Source organism: Hordeum vulgare, chromosome 7H (genome assembly GCF_904849725.1).
Source record: "Hordeum vulgare subsp. vulgare chromosome 7H, MorexV3_pseudomolecules_assembly, whole genome shotgun sequence".
Taxonomy (NCBI): Eukaryota; Viridiplantae; Streptophyta; class Magnoliopsida; order Poales; family Poaceae; genus Hordeum; species Hordeum vulgare.
Window position 1 is genome coordinate 611,880,758 of NC_058524.1, and position 18,295 is coordinate 611,899,052.

The window sequence follows — 18,295 nt, forward strand, 5'->3', positions numbered from 1 at the left end:
AGCCGCTGCTACTATTTCTTGGTCTTGATAGTGATTTTCATCATGACGACTCTTCGTCCACGCGTAATACTCTTGTTCAATATATGTTCATGAAATATTTACTCGTTTTCCTTCATCTAATTCTGCTTATATATGTGTGTCTGTTGTATAAATCAAACTTTTACCTTAATTGGGCATGTGAGATACATAAATAGTTCGATCTCACTGACTGGCCGACGGATCTAGTAATAAATGCAAATACACAACTTCGTATATACTCCCTCCTTTTCGGTTTATAGGGCTCAAATCTGAAATCTCATTAATCAAGATGAATTGTAAGTGGATGACACTACGTACTTTTAACTAGCATAGTAAATGTAGCATCATCCTTTTCATTGGACTTGCATAGTAAATGTAGAAAATGATGCATGCATAGCCACTCATTTTCTTTCTCTAAACTCTATGTATTAAATATGGCGTGGGACTCAAAGCATTTTAACTCACTTAGACTCAAAATGAGCCTAATATAATGAAAATCTGAAAATATTAAGATGAGCCCTATAATCCGAAAAGGAAGGAGTATGTAGCTAGCTAGAGTGTGTTAGACAATTGTATAGGATATGACGGTAGTTTAAACCGTGTCTATCTCTTCTTTGATCTTCCTTATCTCATGTAACCTCTTGATATATAAGATCTTGCCTTGTACTCCAAAATATTGTGATATAAATACATTGTGGCCCGAGACAAAGGGTTCTACGCTTCGTCATATGGTCATCAGAGCCCTTCCTCTCGACGCCTAGCTACCGAGAAGAGAAACCGCTCCACCGATCGTAGAGTGAGTCGACGATGACAGGCCCCGCGCTCCCCATCATTGCATCCACCCAGATTACATCCGCCGCGCGCACATCCTCCTCCAATACCTCGCTCTCTCTCGGTCCACCTCCATCAGAGAAGCTCACCAGGACGAACTTCCTGCTTTGGAAAGCCGTCGTGCTACCCCAGATCAAGGGAGCACAGATGGAACACTTCCTCGACGCCACAAGCCCGGCGCCTCCTGCCACCATCGCCATCACCAAGGATGGGAAGGAAGAGCAGGTCTTCAACTACGCCAGATCAATCTGGTACGCGCAGCAACAGCAGGTACAAGGATACCTCATGGGATCTCTCTCTCTAGAGGTTCTCGCGCAAGTGGCGATGCTCCAGACGCCGGCCGAGGTATGGACTTTCATCCATGCCATGTTTGCTGCACAAACACAAGCCCAAAAGATCTACACAAGGATGGCCCTCACCAATCTGCAAAAAGGTAATCTAACCATGGCAGAATACCTTGGAAAGATCAAAACCCTTACAGATGAAGTTGCCTGCGCCGGTGCACCGCTCGGAGATGCCGAGATCATCTCTCACGTCATAGTCGGCCTCGACATCGACTACAATCCCGTGATCTCGGCCTTGGCCGCGCGGGTCGAACCGGTCACGGTTCAAGAGCTCTACAGCCAGCTTCTGAGCTTCGACGCCCGGCTCAGTATGCTGCAAGGAACCAATCTGCGCCAATCCTCTGTCAACGCTGCCCCCCGCGGACGTGGCCGTGGGCGTGGACAGCAAGGGCGCGGACGCGGAAATGGCGGTGGAGGACGTGTCGGAAACCAGGGCCAGGCTAGCCCTGGTGGTGGTGGTGACCGCGGCGGCGGCGATCGCGGCGGTGGCTACAACAACGGCTACAACGGCGGCGGCTACAACAACAATCACCGACCGAGATGCCAGCTTTGCAAGAAGCCGGGCCACGAAGTCATTGACTGCTGGCACCGGTATGATGAGGACTACACGTCCGAAACACGGCAAGCTGTTGCCGCCACACGGGAACACGGTGGAGCCGATGGTGAGACGGTTTGGTATGCCGACTCCGGCGCCACAGATCATCTCACGAATGAGCTAGAGAAGCTGTCCCTCCGGGAGAGGTACCACGGCAACGACCAGATTCACACCGCAAGTGGTGGAGGTATGGATATTCTTCACATTGGTCAATCCTCTATTAATTCCCCTACCCTTAAACGTGATCTTGTTCTTAAAGATGTTCTCCATGTTTCACAAGCCGATAAGAATCTAGCTTCTATGTCCCGTTTGACATTCGACAACAATATTTTCTTTGAAACTCATCATACCTATTTTTTCATTAAGGATCGGGCAACGAGGGAACTCATCCATCGGGGTAGATGCATTGGAGGACTATACCCCATCACATCAAGAGTCTTTAAACGAAAGCTTCGTCGCCAAGTTTACTCTGCCACCAAGCCGTCACTAGCCAGATGGCACCAGAGATTAGGGCATCCTTCTTCCAATATAGTTAAGCAAGTAGTCAATAAAGGCAATCTTGCATTGTCAAGTAGTTCCAATACAAAGTCTGTTTGTGAAGCTTGTCAATGTGCCAAGAGTCACCAACTCCCCTATCCTTTGTCAAATAGTGTGTCTCATGCTCCTTTAGAGCTTATTTTCAGTGATGTATGGGGTCATGCAAGAGATTTTTTTGGTAGAAAGAAATATTATGTCAGTTTCATCGATGATTATAGCAAGTTCACATGGATCTATTTGCTTAAAAACAAATCTGAAGTTTTTTCTGTCTTTCACGAATTCCAAACACTTGTTGAGAGACAATTTGACAAAAAGATCCTTACAGTCCAAAGTGACTGGGGAGGAGAGTATGAGAAACTTAACTCCTTCTTTCGTAACATTGGGATAATTCACCATGTCTCTTGTCCCCATGCTCATCAACAAAATGGTTCGGCCAAACGAAAACACCGCCATATTGTTGAAGTTGGCCTATCCCTCCTAGCTCACGCATCCATGCCACTCAAGTATTGGGATGAGGCCTTTATCACGGCCACATACCTTATAAATCGTTTGCCTAGTCGAGTCATTGGCAACACTACTTCATTGGAACGTTAGTTTCATCAAAAACCAGACTACAATTCTCTCAAAATCTTTGGGTGTGCATGTTACCCAAACCTTCGTCCCTATAATCATCATAAACTCGAGTTTCGGTCCACACAATGTGTGTTCCTTGGTTATAGTAATCTCCACAAAGGCTACAAGTGTCTACACATCTCATCCGGTCGTATCTATATTTCCCGTGATGTTATTTCTGATGAAACCATGTTTCCCTTTGCTAAACTCCATCCTAATGCGGGAGCTCTTTTGCGTGCCGAAATCTCCCTTCTTTCCGAGCCTATTTCATCTTCTAATCACGGGGGTGAATTAATTAGGACTAATCATGTGAAAAATATCATGGAATCTGTTGAAACTGATGTTGAAAATGCAGCTACAGGGCATTATTTCATATACCCAGATGCAGCCAAGACTCGCACGGAAATCCAAGCTGATCCGCGGGCTGCTGCAGCTCCTGCAGGCGTGTGATCCGAAGTTGACACCCGGCGCAGTCTGCCCGACGCGGAAACCCAGGAGGATCGTCTTGTGCCAACCGCCCGCAACCGCGTGGCCGACAGCACCCCACGTGCGGGGTCCACCTGCATCGGCGGATCCCACACGCCAATCGCGAGCTCCGCTCCAGGCGCCCCGTGGCCGACAACGCCCCCCCCCCCGTGTGGAGCCCATCCGCGTCGGCGGATCCCAGGAGGATCCTCCCGCGCCAACCGACAGCGCCCCACGTGCGGCGCCCACCCGCGTCAGCGCCGCCTTCGACGGGATCCCAGGCGCGGCTCCCATTGGCTCCACCAACAGTGGGCCGCCTTCTGGCACTGTTGGTGAGGGGGCCAGCCCGACCGGCTCGACTGGATCCTCTGCGGCTGATTCTTCAGTTGACAGATCTGCAGCAACTCCAGGTCCTCCTCCTCCTCGTCATACACTGTCTCGGTCAGGTGTTGTCAAGGATAAGAAATATACAGACGGTACACACAAAAACGTGCTTTCCTCACAAGTGCTGGTGAACAAATAACTTTGTGTGATGCCCTTGCTCACAAGGATTGGAAGAAAGCCATGGATGTTGAGTATGATGCACTGATTCAAAATAAAACATGGCGGTTAGTCTCACCAAAGAAAGGTGCAAATGTGATAGATTGCAAATGGGTATATAAAATCAAAAAAAGAGCTGATGGTAGTATAGACAGATACAAAGCCAGACTGGTTGCAAAAGGGTTTAAACAAAGGTTTGGTATTGATTATGAGGATACCTTTAGCCCTGTTATTAAGTCAGCCACTATTCGACTTGTACTGTCTATTGCTATTTTCAGAGCTTGGAGCCTACGACAGCTAGACGTCCAGAACGCGTTCCTTCATGGTGTTCTTGAGGAAGAAGTGTTCACGCGGCAACCAACAGGGTATGAAAAAAAGAACACACCACATCATGTCTGCAAATTGGATAAGGCTTTGTATGGGTTGAAACAGGCCCCAAGAGCCTGGTATTCAAGGTTAAATACACAGTTACAAAAACTTGGGTTCACACCATCAAAGGCAGATACCTCCTTATTCTTCTACAGTAAGAACAGCGTTACTATATTTGTTCTTGTTTATGTTGATGATATAATTGTTGCCAGCTCAAGTTCAGATGCTACAACTTGTCTGCTTAAAGATTTAAAACTAGAGTTTGCTCTTAAAGATCTAGGAGATCTTCACTACTTTCTTGGAATTGAGGTAAAGAAGGTAAAAGATGGTATACTTCTTACACAAGAAAGGTATACTACTGATATTCTCAAAAGAATAGGTATGAAAAAATGTAAGCCAGTTAGTACACCTATCTCTACTTCAGAAAAACTCACTGCTGAGAGTGGAGAAGCACTTGGGCCAGATGATGCAACAAACTATAGGAGTATGTAGGTGCATTGCAGTATTTGACTCTCACACGACCTGATATTTTATATTCTGTCAACAAAGTATGTCAATACTTACATGCTCCTCCTACTTCTCATTGGACAGCAGTAAAAAGAATTTTGAGTTATCTTAAGTTTACAGAAGGACTTGGTCTTCAAATTGTAAAATCTCCATCTATGCTTGTGTCAGCCTACTCTGATGCAGACTGGGCAGGATGTGCTGATGACAGAAGATCAACAGGTGGCTTTGCTGTATTTCTGGGAACAAATCTTGTGTCATGGAGTGCAAGGAAGCAGGCAACAGTCTCAAGGTCCAGTACCGAGGTTGAATATAAGGCTTTAGCAAATGCAACAACTGAGGTAATGTGGATTCAGACTTTATTACATGAACTTGGAATCAAGGTGCCTCAGGCTGCCAGATTATGGTGTGACAATCTTGGTGCAACCTATCTTTCAGCTAATCCTGTTTTTCATGCAAGAACAAAACATATTGAGGTTGATTTTCACTTTGTCAGAGAAAGAGTAACACGTAAATTACTTGATATAAGGTTCATTCCAACAGGTCATCAACTTACTGATGGGTTCACCAAACCTCTCACAATGAGGAGGCTAGATGATTTTAAGTACAATCTCAACCTTGCTAAATAGGGTTTAGATTGAGGGGGAGTGTTAGACAATTGTATAGGATATGACGGTAGTTTAAACCGTGTCCATCTCTTCTTTGATCTCCCTTATCTCATGTAACCTCTTGATAAGATCTTGCCTTGTACTCCAAGATATTGTGATATAAATACATTGCGGCCCGAGACAAAGGGTTCTACGCTTCGTCATAGAGTGCTCAGTTACATGACAATAAATTAACCATATGACGAAGTACTGAATCATGTATAATTTACTGATGCATCTGCTTTTTATGCATGTATACTTACTGATGCTGCTAGCAAATACAATCTAACTTAATTTGGGGTTTTTAATCCAGCGTATCGCCGGAATAAATGTTGATGCTAGCAGAAAGGAGATACTCCAATTTCTTTGGCTGAAGGGGGATAAAAGGGTCATCTATTTTCATGGTTGGGATGGACTGGCTGTTGTCCTTAGATCCATAGCAGCAGAGCTCCGATATAGTAGAACCACTGCAGAACTATGCTTTGATAAGATGATTCATATAGATTGTTCTGATTGGAGAAATAGAAGGGGATTGCAGAGGGCAATCGCAGAGGAACTGGAGCTTGAAAGCTCAATAATGACGGTCCTGGATAGGCACGATGAAGAGGATGATTTTAATGGAGTTGATGAAAGCTATAGGAATGAGATAACAGGTGTGTCAAGACAGATCCAAAATATTCTGAAAAACAACAGATTTGTGTTGATTTTTCATAATGGTAGTGACGATGAGATTGTTGACCTAACGAACTTTGGTGTTCCTACTTTTACAAGTTTTGGTGACAATGTGATGATATGGACCTACAAAAGGAGCATGTTACAAGAATACGAACTAGATAAACTACTACACAAACTGAGGTACACTCATCTTTTGGTTTATGATAGGTTGACGTATCGACAAAGTGAACTGTTGCATGAACTGCTGTGTAAAGAGGCCGACATCATACTTGCTCGCAATCCATGCATCCAGGGAGTCAATCAATTAATGGTTGTCCATTGTTGTTTGTACAAACTATTCCTGCAATGTAGTTATAACAAGGCTAATTCTGACTGGGCTGATGTTGCCTCCAATTATTGGATTTGTGATGGGATACTGCAAAAAGACATAACACTGGAGATACGTGATGCATTGCACCGAGAGATAAAATGGGAGTGTGATGATAATGCGCTCACAAATTTCAAGAAACATTTCAAGCTTCCTTTCCTCGTAGTTAAAGAAGAAGATGCGTATGAAGAAGGACCATACCGTTGGATTTCAGTCACATCAAGGGATAGGAAAATTCTTGGTATGAAAACTTTACCTGCAGACACATCATCATTCTTCTTGGAATTTCAAATGTCCGATCAGCCAACAACGTTACCAAATGGTTTGTTTGAACATTCCAGCAACCTTGGTGTACTGACTCTCTGCTGTTGTGCCATCAGTTTTGCATCACCTCCTTTCCTAAAATGCCATAACCTGAGATTCCTTGGATTGGACCATTGTACAGATGACAAAACAGGAGAAGGAGATGATCATACAGAGTGGGTTTATCTGCATAGCTTGTGGGTGTTAGACTTACGCTACACCAACTGGAATGAAATCTTATCACCAACAAAGATGGGTCTCATGGATAACCTCATGGAGCTTAGCATAGAGGGAGTCTGGTGTTGGCAGTTCACAACTTGCTTACAAGGGCGGCTACCAAATCTTCAAAGGCTCAGGGTAATCAAGCCTACATGTGGACCAGATATCTCAACAGAGCCAAGCAATTCCTTCATGGACAAGACAAAACTAGAAATACTTGACCTGTCTAGCAATAGTGAGATGAAAATTCTACCAAACAGCCTATCTAAGGCAAGTATGCTTCAAGTGCTTATTCTGGATGGCTGCAATGAACTTCAAAATGTCGTTGTGCCTGATGGGCTACCTCGCTTGCTGAAGTCCTTCAGCTTTGATGGATATGGCCCAGCTTCCCACCAGCGGGCGCCAATTGTTGAGCTAACTCCCAAACATGAACGCCCGTCGACCCCAGCAACTAAGGAGGGTGCCAGTGCCTCGAAGATTTCCCTCAAAGGTTTCTCTCAGTTGGAGAATCTATTTGTGCGAAGTTTGCCCAACCTAGTCGAGCTTGACCTCTCTGGAGCTGCAATCAAGACACTTGATTTCCGTACTATGGTGTTAGAAGTCCCAATGCTGAAGCAGTTATTTCTGCTAGGATGTGAGCACCTTCGGGCGATAATTTGGAGCTACCAACAAATCTTCCGTTTGAACTTGTTGTGCATAGACACGCGAGCTGGAACTAGCTTTCCTCGGCCGTGCATTGACCAGAACAAATCCTTTCGGCTGGAGGTGCATGCCATTCTTGTGGATGGGAGGCTTGCTCGGTCATTGTTGCGTCCATTAGGTGAATATGCAGCTAAGGATGTTTATCTAAATATCCACGTCACCTCAACTGTGTATAGTGGGCAAGTGACATACAAGGAGAAGAAGATTGTCATGTATGAAGATCAAGTCAGCCTGCCGCAGCTTGTTCAAGCAGACCGGTACAGTGATGTTCAAAGCATGGTTGGTGATGCCCCAATGCAGGTCTTCCCTAAGCCTCCGACTAACAAGTTGGATCGGCATATTGAGGTTGATGAAGGGAGGCATGCCTTTGACCCTCGAATGGGAGGAGTGATGAAAAGTTTTGCGGAATCCTTGCATGTTCATGATGTCTCAGTCAGTGCTAGTTTGCCTACTGGATACTGGAACGTTCTCAGGCAGTGCCGCATGGAGAGGTGCCCCAAGTTGGGTGAAATCTTCCCGAGGGATTCAGCTGGATTTAGGGAGCTGGAGACCTTCTGGGCGTCAGATCTCCTAATGGCCCGCTGGATATGCAGTAAATTAGGTTCCCGCATCAGCGGAGACATGAAGAAGCCAACCGTCGAGATCGAGAAATTAGGTTCGTTCACAAATCTGCAGCACCTACAGCTGCGCTCTTGCCCCAGGCTCCAGTTCGTGCTCCCTGTGTGGATCAACTCCTTCCCAAGTTTGGAGACCCTGCACATCATCCACTGCGGACAGCTCAGACACGTATTTGTGCTACACGAAATGTGGTACCGAATGGAAATATCCACCCAAGGTGTAGCATTCCCGAAGCTGGCCACCATCCACCTGCACGACCTGCCAGTGCTGCAGCAGATATGCGAGTTCAAGATGATGGCACCGGAGCTCAAGACCATCAAGATCAGAGGATGTTGGGGCCTGCGCCGGCTTCTGGTGGTGGGGACCCGTAGCGGAGACATGAAGAAGCCGACCGTCGAGATCGAGAAAGACGTCTGGGACGCGCTTGAGTGGGACGGGGAGGTGTGCCCCGACCACTTCGAGGCGCCGCTGCACTCAGGCTACTACAAGAAGAAACTGCCCAGGGTCTCCGTGCTCAGGTACTCTCTCTTACACATGTAGCAAATCCATTTTTGCTAAACTGCCAACATCATACTCGATGTCAGCTTTGTTATTCACTCTTTTTTTTTTCTGCACTCTGCCACTTACATTGTGTAGGTGATCCTTGCGCTGCGCTTCACCGATGTGGTTCTTCCATCCTTAATGGGAGACCAGATGGACGCCCGATCCTGCAGGTCCTGCTGCCTGTTGCATATGTTTGGTTTGTTGTGTGCTTCCCGGATTGCTTGAAAGAGATTTGTTGATGGTGCCGGTCATCGATCCATCGGCTCCTACTGCTGCTTTGTGTTGTTGTGTCTGTCAGGTGTGAGCTTGTGGTGGCTCGCACCTAGCATTGTGGCTTTCAAATAAGAAGCAGCATGCATGGTTCTTGGTTGCTCGCACCGACGTGTGTGCCCAGGTGTGGCTTGCTATGTGTGTGCCTGCTTGCAACCTCTTAGCTATATGCGTGTGCACCTTGAGTGCTTGACTAAGCAGCAGTTGTGTGACTGCCTCGTGTGGTTTGGGAGTGTGTTTGTCCGAACACAGGAGCAGCTTGGTCAGTGCATTGGACCTGCTATATATTGTTCGTGTGTCTGTTATGCTTGTGGAATAAACATCTTATAATACTAAGAGGATGGATTTAAGTTTGTAAATTGCATTGGTATCAATGAATTTGTAATATTGTGTAACCTTACGATATTTATTAGTTAAACATGTTATATGTACGTCGCGTCAGTTTTGTGATATGCCATGTGATGACTCTAGAATTTCTGAATGAATCTCACTGAATTTCTTAACTGGTCTGTGCCATTTGTTGTAGTTTGTATGGCTCTAACCGATTGTTAGTGTGGCTCATAGCTTCTTGCCATCATTCAGTTATTTGTGCTCTGAATTTGTTGAGTTGTCTGTTCATGGATTTGCTACCAGATTCAGATATATAGACCAATTACCAGATTGGAGAAAAATCAGAGTATTGTCTAACTGCTCTTTCTGTGTGGAGATGTCCTGCCGTCCATCTGTATATTTACTTATTTAGACAGGAGAGCATCGTGTGTTCCATCTTTTTTCATTAAATTTGTCTGTTAAGAGCAACTCCAACGGGGCCGACCCAAACGGACGACGATTTTGTTCGCTTTTCGTCCATTTAGGTCCGCCTGACGGACATCATCGTCCGCTTCAGCGTTTGAGTCGGCACACACGCTCAACGCTGGTCCGACCCAATTTTTGCCGGCGCGTCAAAAAAATAAAACATTTCCAAAAATTATAAGCAAAGCATTAATTAAACATTAAAAACGGCCACGAAGGCCGACGAGAGTCCACGCGTCCCCATTACATTATAACTGAAAAAAAACTAGGCGTCCTCCTTGTCGGCGATGAGATCGGGCTGCGCCGGTGCGGGGGCGGGCTGTGCCGGCACGGGCAGTGCTGGTGGCGGCGGTAGTGCGCGAGGTGCATCGCCCTCTTAGAATGGAGGTAGGCGACCTCCTCCGGGAGCACCGCGCGGGCAAAGACGGCGGGGGTGTTGCCATTGTTTTGGGCGGAGCCGGTGGTAGAAAAGGCGCACGCCTTCGCCAAGGCCCTCTTGGCATGGAGGTAAGTGACCTCCTACGGGAGCAGCACGCGGTCATAGATGATGGGGGTGAGGCCGTTGTTGGCCATGGCTGCTGGCTAGGGTCGCCGACGAAGAAACAGAGGGGTGGCGAGGTGGGGACGGCGGTCTGGGATCAGATGAGTGCTACTTGTCAAACAACAGCGCCAGAAATTGACACATTGACGGAGACTGGGCTTGCGTTGGTTTTTCCCTTGAAGAGGAAAGGGTGATGCAACACAGGAGTAGTAAGTATTTCCCTCAGTTTGAGAACCAAGGTATCGATCCACAAGGAGGGTCTCGTCAAGTCGAGAGTACCTGCGCAAACACAAACGAGCTTGCACCCAACGCTTCAAAGGGATTGTCAATCCCTTCAAGATTGTTTGTAAAGTGAGATCTGAAGGCGGAAAGTGCAACGAAGTAAAAAGTGTAAGGCTGAAAATATGGTATGGAGTAGACCCGGGGGCCATAGTGTTCACTAGAGGCTTCTCTCAAAATAGCAAATATCACGGTGGATGAACAAATTACTGTCGAGCAATTGATAGAACCGCGCAAAGTCATGACGATATCTAAGGCAATGATCATACATATAGGCATCACGTCCGAGACAAGTAGACCGATACTTTCTGCATCTACTACTATTACTCCACACATCGACCGCTATCCAGCATGCATCTAGTGTATTGAGTTCATGACGAACAGAGTAACGCCTTAAGCAAGATGACATGATGTAGAGGGATAATCTCAAACCAATGATGAAAACCCCATCTTTTTACCCTTGATGGAAACAACACGATGCGTGTCTCGCTACCCCTTTTGTCACTGGGTGAGGTCACCGCACGGTATGAACCCAAAACCAAGCACTTCTCCCATTGCAAGAATCATAGATCTAGTTGGCCAAACAAAACCCACAGCTCGAAGAGAATTACAAGGATATGAAATCATGCATAAGAGAGATCAGAAGAAACTCAAATAAGATTCATAGATAATCTGATCATAAATCCACAATTCATCGGATCTCGACAAACACACCACAAAATAAGATTACATCGGATAGATCTCCATGAAGATCACGGAGAACTTTGTATTGAAGATACAAGAGAGAGAAGAAGCCATCTATTTACTAGCTATGGACCCGTAGGTCTATGGTGAACTACTCACGCATCATCGGAGAGGTCATGGTGTTGATGAAGAAGCCCTCCGTATCCGAATCCCCCCTCCGGCAGGGCACCAGAACGTGCCCCAGATGGGATCTTATGGAGACAGAAGCTTGCGGCGACGGAAAAGTACTTTCGATGATCTCCTGATTTTTTTGGGATTTTTAGGGAATATATGGGCGCAACCCCTAGGGCAGAGGGCGCCCAGGGGGCCCACAAGCCTGTGGGCCGCGGCCTGCCCCTGGATGCGGGGTGGGGCTTGTGGGGCCCCTGAGGCTCCCCTGCCTTGGCTCTCAAGCTTCCCGATCTTCTTCCGTTACGGAAAAAATATTTTCGGGAATTTTCTTCCATTTGGACTCCGTTTCAAAATCTCCTCTGAAATGGGTCAAAAACATGGAAAAAACAGGAACTGGAACTTGGCACTGAGTTAATAAGTTAGTCCCAAAAAATATATAAAAGGCATGCATAACATCCAAAGTTTGACAAGATAATAGCATGAAACCATCAAAAATTATAGATACGTTGGAGACGTATCAAGCATCCCCAAGCTTAAGTCTTGCTCGTCCTCGAGTAGGGAAGTGATAAACACTACAAGAATCGAGCATTTTGTCGTCAGGACGCTACATACGGCAAAGAAAGAATTACAGACAGCAAATTTTTTGCTGTCAGCCCATGACGGCAAACAATGTCGACAGCCTATGTGCCCGCAAAGGGTATTTTTGCCGTCAGCTTTTAGTCAGGCAGACGGCAAAAAATTTGCCGTCAATAAATTGTGTTTGCTGTCAGCAGGAACAACCAGACGGCAAAAAATAGTGATGCGGCTGACAAACGACATTAGTGGCTTTGCTGTCAGTCAAAACTAATTCTTTGTCATCATCCAGACTGAACAACAGACGACAAAGATGTTTCTATTATTTAAAAAAATATTACAGGACCAGAGCATATCACCCAAATTGGATCGAGGCGGAGCTCGCCGGAGTATAGTTGCTCACCACCCACGGCAATCGTCGTGCGTCTACTGTTGTTTATCGGCCGTGTCGGAGGGAGGAGGAGCCGGCTTCATGCGACAGCGGTGGCAAAGATGCACGGGAAAAGGCACTGCGAGATGGGGCTTCATGCGGCGCTAGCTAGATGGAGGAGCTGGCGGGGCTTCATGACGACTGGCGAGAAGGCGAGGATGCACACGGCGGCAATGGCAGGGATGCACACGCGGCTACGGCGGGGATGCACACGACAACAACGGCGGAACTGCACGGAAAGTGGCTGCTCACGGACGGGCAGATGGGCAAGATGTGATGACTGCGGTTGCTCGGGAACGAGCGGATGTGCGGGCGCTGGCCGACGGCGTGTGGCTGTGCACGGGCGATGGTCGGCGGCGTGTGGCTGCGCGCGGGTGCTTGTGGGTGCGCGCGAACGCCGGATGGGCGGTCGGGCTCTGGCTCATTTGGGACAAGAGAGAGGAGGGATCTCGGTGGAGAAGCGGGGAGGAGAGAGCTCCGGGGAGAAGCAGCGCGGTAAGAGAGAGGAGAGAGCTCCGGACGAACGTGCAGCCAAGCACATGTAGAAGGCGTGGTCTGCTCGGGAAGGAGAGAGGAGAGCGCTTGGGGATGGGGATAAGGAGAGAGATGCAGAGAGGCATGTGGGTGGGGCCCGGACTGGTTGGTGGGAGATGGGCAGATGGGTGTGTTTGTCCGATGGCTATGCTAGATGCGATATACGGTTTGGATCTTGCCATGTCATCGATCCGCGTCATTGATCCGCGAGGTATGCTTTATTTTTTGCTGTCTGCATTTGTTATTCCAGACAGCAAAGGGCATATTTTGCCGTCTGTAATAAAAAATGTAGACGGCAAAAGATGGCAAACTCCTTTGCCGTATGCATTTTTTATTACAGACAGCAAAATATGCCCTTTGTCGTCTGAAATAAAAAATACAGACGGCAAATTCTTACTTTTCCGTCTTCAATAAAAAAACAGACGGCAAAATATGTTTTTTCCGTCTGTAATTTTTTGCCGTCAGCGGCTGACGTCAAAAGTGCTCTGGTCCATCAAGATCAAGATGGTGGCACCAAATCTCAAGATCAGAGGATGTTGGGCCCTGCGCTGGCTTCCGGTGGTGGGGACCCGTAGCGGAGACATGAAGAAGCCAACCGTCGAGATCGAGAAAGACGTCTGGGACGCGCTTGAGTGGGACGGGTAGGTGTGCCCCGACCACTTCGAGGCGCCGCTGCACTCACGCTACTACTAGAAGAAACTGCCCAGGGTCTCCGTGCTCAGGTACTCTCACTTTCACATGTAGCAAATCCATTTTTGCTGACACTAGTGGGGTCAGGGCCTATAGTCCCGGCCCGTAAGGGGCTTTAGTCCCGGTTCAACAACCGGGACCAAAGGGGCGGGACTAAAGGCCTAACCTTTAGTCTCGACCCTGTTCCAAGCGGGCACCAAAGGTGCTCCACGTGGGCGCCTCGGAGCGCCCTCAGGGGCAGGCCCTTTAGTCCCAGGTCTTTACACGGACCGGGACTAAAGAGTTTCAGATTTTTTTTATTTTTGGGTTTTAGGGTTTTAGGGTTTAGGTGTTCGGGAGATTAACGTGATGCCTCGTTTGGTGTTCGGGAATTAGTTTTCATATAATTCTAAATAGAAATAATTATGCATATATATATAAGATTAACTTATCTTACAAGCGAGCATATACATACAATTATATGGAGATCTGAATTATCGGGACTAGAGCCCGTCTAGTCGATTACATGGACCAACATCAGTAATGGCCCCTAGCTACACTAAATCGTCCTTTGTCATCTATAGCTTCCGTCCTCAGAAAGGTCGCAAGCTCCTCTGCAACAGCAATCGCGCGTTGCTCTGGTAGGGACTTCTCCCTCATGGTCGTGTACTATATAAGAAGAGGAGATGAATATGAATATCAATCATGATAACAAAGAATGACGGGTAAAAATAGAGGTGTGAATGTTCATTGCTTATGTCGAATCTGTGATCCTTGTGCTCAGAGGTAAACGTGCGAATGGTCTCGCAAACATAGTATCCGCATAGATGCGTCCCCCGTGGCTGCTGGTCGCACTTTACGAGAATAGAATATATATAATCAAAATAATAATCTAGCATCATAAATGTATTGAAAAGAGAAGTATATCATACTACTACTTACCTGAGCCGCTCTAAAGGTCAGCTTCTCAGGCTCGATACCGGGAGTCACGCACTTGAACCGCTTCCAAACCCTGCCCGACAAGGATAATGATTTGTTAAGTTTTTCATTAATTGATATATCAGAATATCATCGATAGAGACCGATAGAGCGCAAGAATGATTGAAATTACCCTTGGAGCATGTCCTGCAGGCTTTAGAACTGTTCCAAGGGTCTCGATAATGGGTCGAAGGCATCAACTCTTCCCTTATCAATTTGAATGTCCAACAGAATTCAATGGAAGCTGCACATGTATATATATATATATGTGTGTGTGTCAGTAACTTATCAATTACACTTATAAGTGAATGGACACAATAGAGTAAAGACCCTCACCTGAAGTCGTATGGAAACAGTATGTGGTCACAGAAATTTTGATCTGTTAGAAACCTTAGAAGGTTTTCCTCCGTCTCCTTGGGTTTATCAGTTAGCGTCGCTATATGTATTTTATCTGGGTCAATAAACCCAATACTTAGGATGTTCCTCTTTTTACAATCCAGAATCTTCATTCTGCATAATAGAGTACAAGTTATATATAGACAATGAATTGAAATAACTAAACAAGTTATATGTAGACAACGAATTGAAAAACTTACAGACAATAGCAACTCATAAGCTATTTGTCGAGGGCGTCGGCATTGTACATCTGAAAGAGTTCATCAAAGTCGATATGGATTTCTTCGGGGCGGTCGTAGTACTCCCGTGGGACACTCAACACGATCATCGTTCTCCCATTCTTTGATTCACTTAAGTACCATGTATGCACGTAACGCATATTTGTTGGGAGATCATCTTTGCTGACCAAAGGCGCTCCCATGACAAACTGTGGCTTAGGGGCTACCACAGGCTTGGGTAACCTGTTGTCTTGGGAAGCCAGAATGTCTTCAACCGGGATACCCCATTCATTCGCCCACTTCTTTGCTAATTCCAAATCTTGCCCCTGCACCAGGGGGGGGGGACATTCTCGGGTAACACCCTGAGGGGTGGGATCGACTGTTTGGCCTGTTGTCCAAGATGAGGAACGTCTGATCTTTTTTTGCTTGTAGTTGAACTTGATTTGCTCCCACTAGCACTTGCACGTGATCTGTTCTTTTTCACTTCCTTCTGCAATGTGCGTGTATAGTCATCAGGCTTATGGTGTAAGTCATACTGTGACGGAAGGGTCGTGAAGTATTTTGCATATGCTATTTGCTTCTCGGTGTATTCTGGGCGGGGCTCGGGTTCCTTCTTTTTCATCTGCGCATCATGATGTTCCTTTGCTATCCTGGCGTTTTCCTCGGGGGTACGATCATAAGGTCTGATAGGAAGATTAGCATGAGGTTCCTTTGGGAGGGGTGACAGTTTGCGCTTTGGGGGGCTCCATCGCTTAGAAATCATCGGCGGAGCGTTCTTGCTGGCACACTTCCGCTTAGTATCCGGAGCGGGCGGCGGCGGAAACGGACGACCCAAGTCCGGCGGCGGTGATCGAGATGGACTCGTGTTGTGCTGGCCGACATCATGTGGAGGGCTTGGAGGTGATGGGGGTGTATGTGACCTGCGACGACTCGGAGGCGGTGTTGTCCTTGGGGCCGAGCCTGGAAGCTTGATGTAGTTCTTGTCCCATAGGATGACTCCACCCAGTACTTCTCCGAGTGTCCTCTCATCTTCGGGTCCAGCTATGTCGAGCTCGATATCATGAAACCCCGCCATGATTTCATCCACCCCTACTTTAGCAAAGCCAGCTGGAATCTCACGGCCATGCCAGCGTGCATCAGGGCCAGAAGGTAAAGCTTGTCCGACGTCCACCTTCATGGATACGTTCTTGAATTTCTGATGGAGTTCACATGATGTTGACTCCTTGATTCCATCCACGGGGTAGCCAAGACTGCCCTCTATCATTCTTCGTGCATCATCGGGCGAGGCCTCAGATTCAGCCACGCTGCTTTTCCGCTTAGATGGGGCGCCGGTAATATCAAGTGCAGGATCTTCCTCGCGCGCTACTCCTCTAAGCTCATCAATCTGCTTCTGTTGCTCGTTAATCCTGGCAAGCAACTGGTTGAACTTGTCATTCTCCTCATCCTGCTGCCGCTTCTTTGCTCTCGCTCGGCTTCTGTAAGTGTCTTGGTCTCTGGCAAACCCAAGCCACCACGGGTAAGAAGGACCGAAGCCTCGTGTTCGTCCTCCATGTTCGTCATTGCCGAGGACCAGTGTGAGTAAATCTTTCTCTCTATCTGCAGTGAACTTTCTTTTTCCCTCCTTAATTTCTTTCACTATCTTTTTCCAATTCTCCCTGGGTATCCTAAGACCGTCACTGCAGATGAGGTCCCCTGTTTCTTTGTCGTACGAACCACCATGCGCAAGGAACCAATTTCTTGCTCTCAATTCCCACTCATCACGGAGTGGTTCAGGTATGATGCCTTTAGCTAGCAGATCTTGCTCTTTCTTATCCCACTTTGGGATGGCAGTCTCATAGCCCCCTGGCCCCAGCTTGTGGTGATATTTCTTCTTGTCGACATTTTTCTTGTTCTTTTCTGATAATGCCTGGGCATCTTCTGACTCCTTGTACTCTTGAAATGCCTTCCAATGATTCGCCTGCTTGGCTAGATACCCCTCGAATACTGGCACTTTCTTTGTCTTCAGATAGTTTTTCCATAGCTTCTTCTTCCAGCTACGGAACAGTTCGGCCATCTTCTTTAGTGTCCACTTCTTGAATTTGGCCCTCAGTTTGTCTGCGGTGTCTTCGTTCTCACATTCTGGCAGGTTGAAATGTGACATGAGATCATTCCAAAGATTATCTTTGTACCTTTCGGCGACATAGTCACTATCGGCTGCCCCTTTGCGCTTGTTCCACTCCCGAACGCTGATCGGGACGTGATCCCTAACGAGAACTCCGCACTGCTTCTTGAATGTGTCAGCAGCATTCTTAGGAAGCTTGGGTTCGCCCGTAGGTAATATCACCTCAAAGGTGTAATGCGTCCGTGCATCCAACTTTCTAGTCGGGCCTCGTTTCGTAGCTTTGCTCGATGTGGAGGCCTAAGAGGGAGAAACATTCATCAAATGAATGTATATGTATACAATATAGAGCTATCTCCAATATTTTTCACATATTACAAGTGATTGTCGAACTTCATATGTATACCACGCCGAACTTTATTATTTCTCCACCGGATTCTCCATCAGTGGAGCTATCACCTTCTCCGTCATTGGACCTATCTCCTGCCCCATCGGCTTTATCTTTGTGTCGGTCGACCTCCATTCCATATCTGGAGGGGTTTAGATATGACGACGGAGATTCAGCTGGTTCAACGTCGGGGCCGTCTTTGATTATATCTTCGAGAAGTTCTTCCTCTTCGAGGTTCCTGATATGTGGATCCATAGTTTTGCAAAAAACGGACATTTGATTAACTAATAAACTAACAAACTATATAAGAGGGGTTGGAAACTTCGAAGTGTCGTTTTATATAGGAGGACCTTTAGTCCCGGGTCTTGGCTAGAACCTAAACTCT

At 46.9% G+C, this 18,295-nt stretch overlaps 1 protein-coding gene and 1 non-coding gene across 2 annotated transcripts; both read left to right on the top strand.

Annotated features, from left to right (window-relative positions):
* Window positions 1-825: 825 nt before the first annotated feature.
* Window positions 826-9,274, top strand: LOC123409505. The gene is made up of 6 exons (XM_045102384.1): window positions 826-1,962; window positions 3,293-3,843; window positions 4,221-4,639; window positions 4,987-5,156; window positions 5,776-8,864; window positions 8,983-9,274. The coding sequence occupies exons 1-6, from the start codon at window positions 826-828 to the stop codon at window positions 8,984-8,986; spliced, it is 5,370 nt and encodes a 1,789-aa protein (XP_044958319.1). The 3' UTR covers window positions 8,987-9,274.
* On the top strand, window positions 1,354-1,492 carry LOC123414464. The gene has a single exon (XR_006614427.1). It is a non-coding gene; the product is annotated as a small nucleolar RNA Z247 (small nucleolar RNA).
* Window positions 9,275-18,295: the final 9,021 nt, after the last annotated feature.

Coding starts and splice junctions, on each gene's coding strand:
- LOC123409505 (XM_045102384.1), top strand. CDS start 826: ATGACAGGCCCCGCGCTCCCCATCATTGCATCCACCCAGATTACATCC. Junction 3,844..4,220: donor CCTCGTCATACACTGTCTCG/GTCAGGTGTTGT, acceptor TGCTATTTTCAG/AGCTTGGAGCCTACGACAGC. Junction 5,157..5,775: donor TAGCAAATGCAACAACTGAG/GTAATGTGGATT, acceptor TTTTTAATCCAG/CGTATCGCCGGAATAAATGT.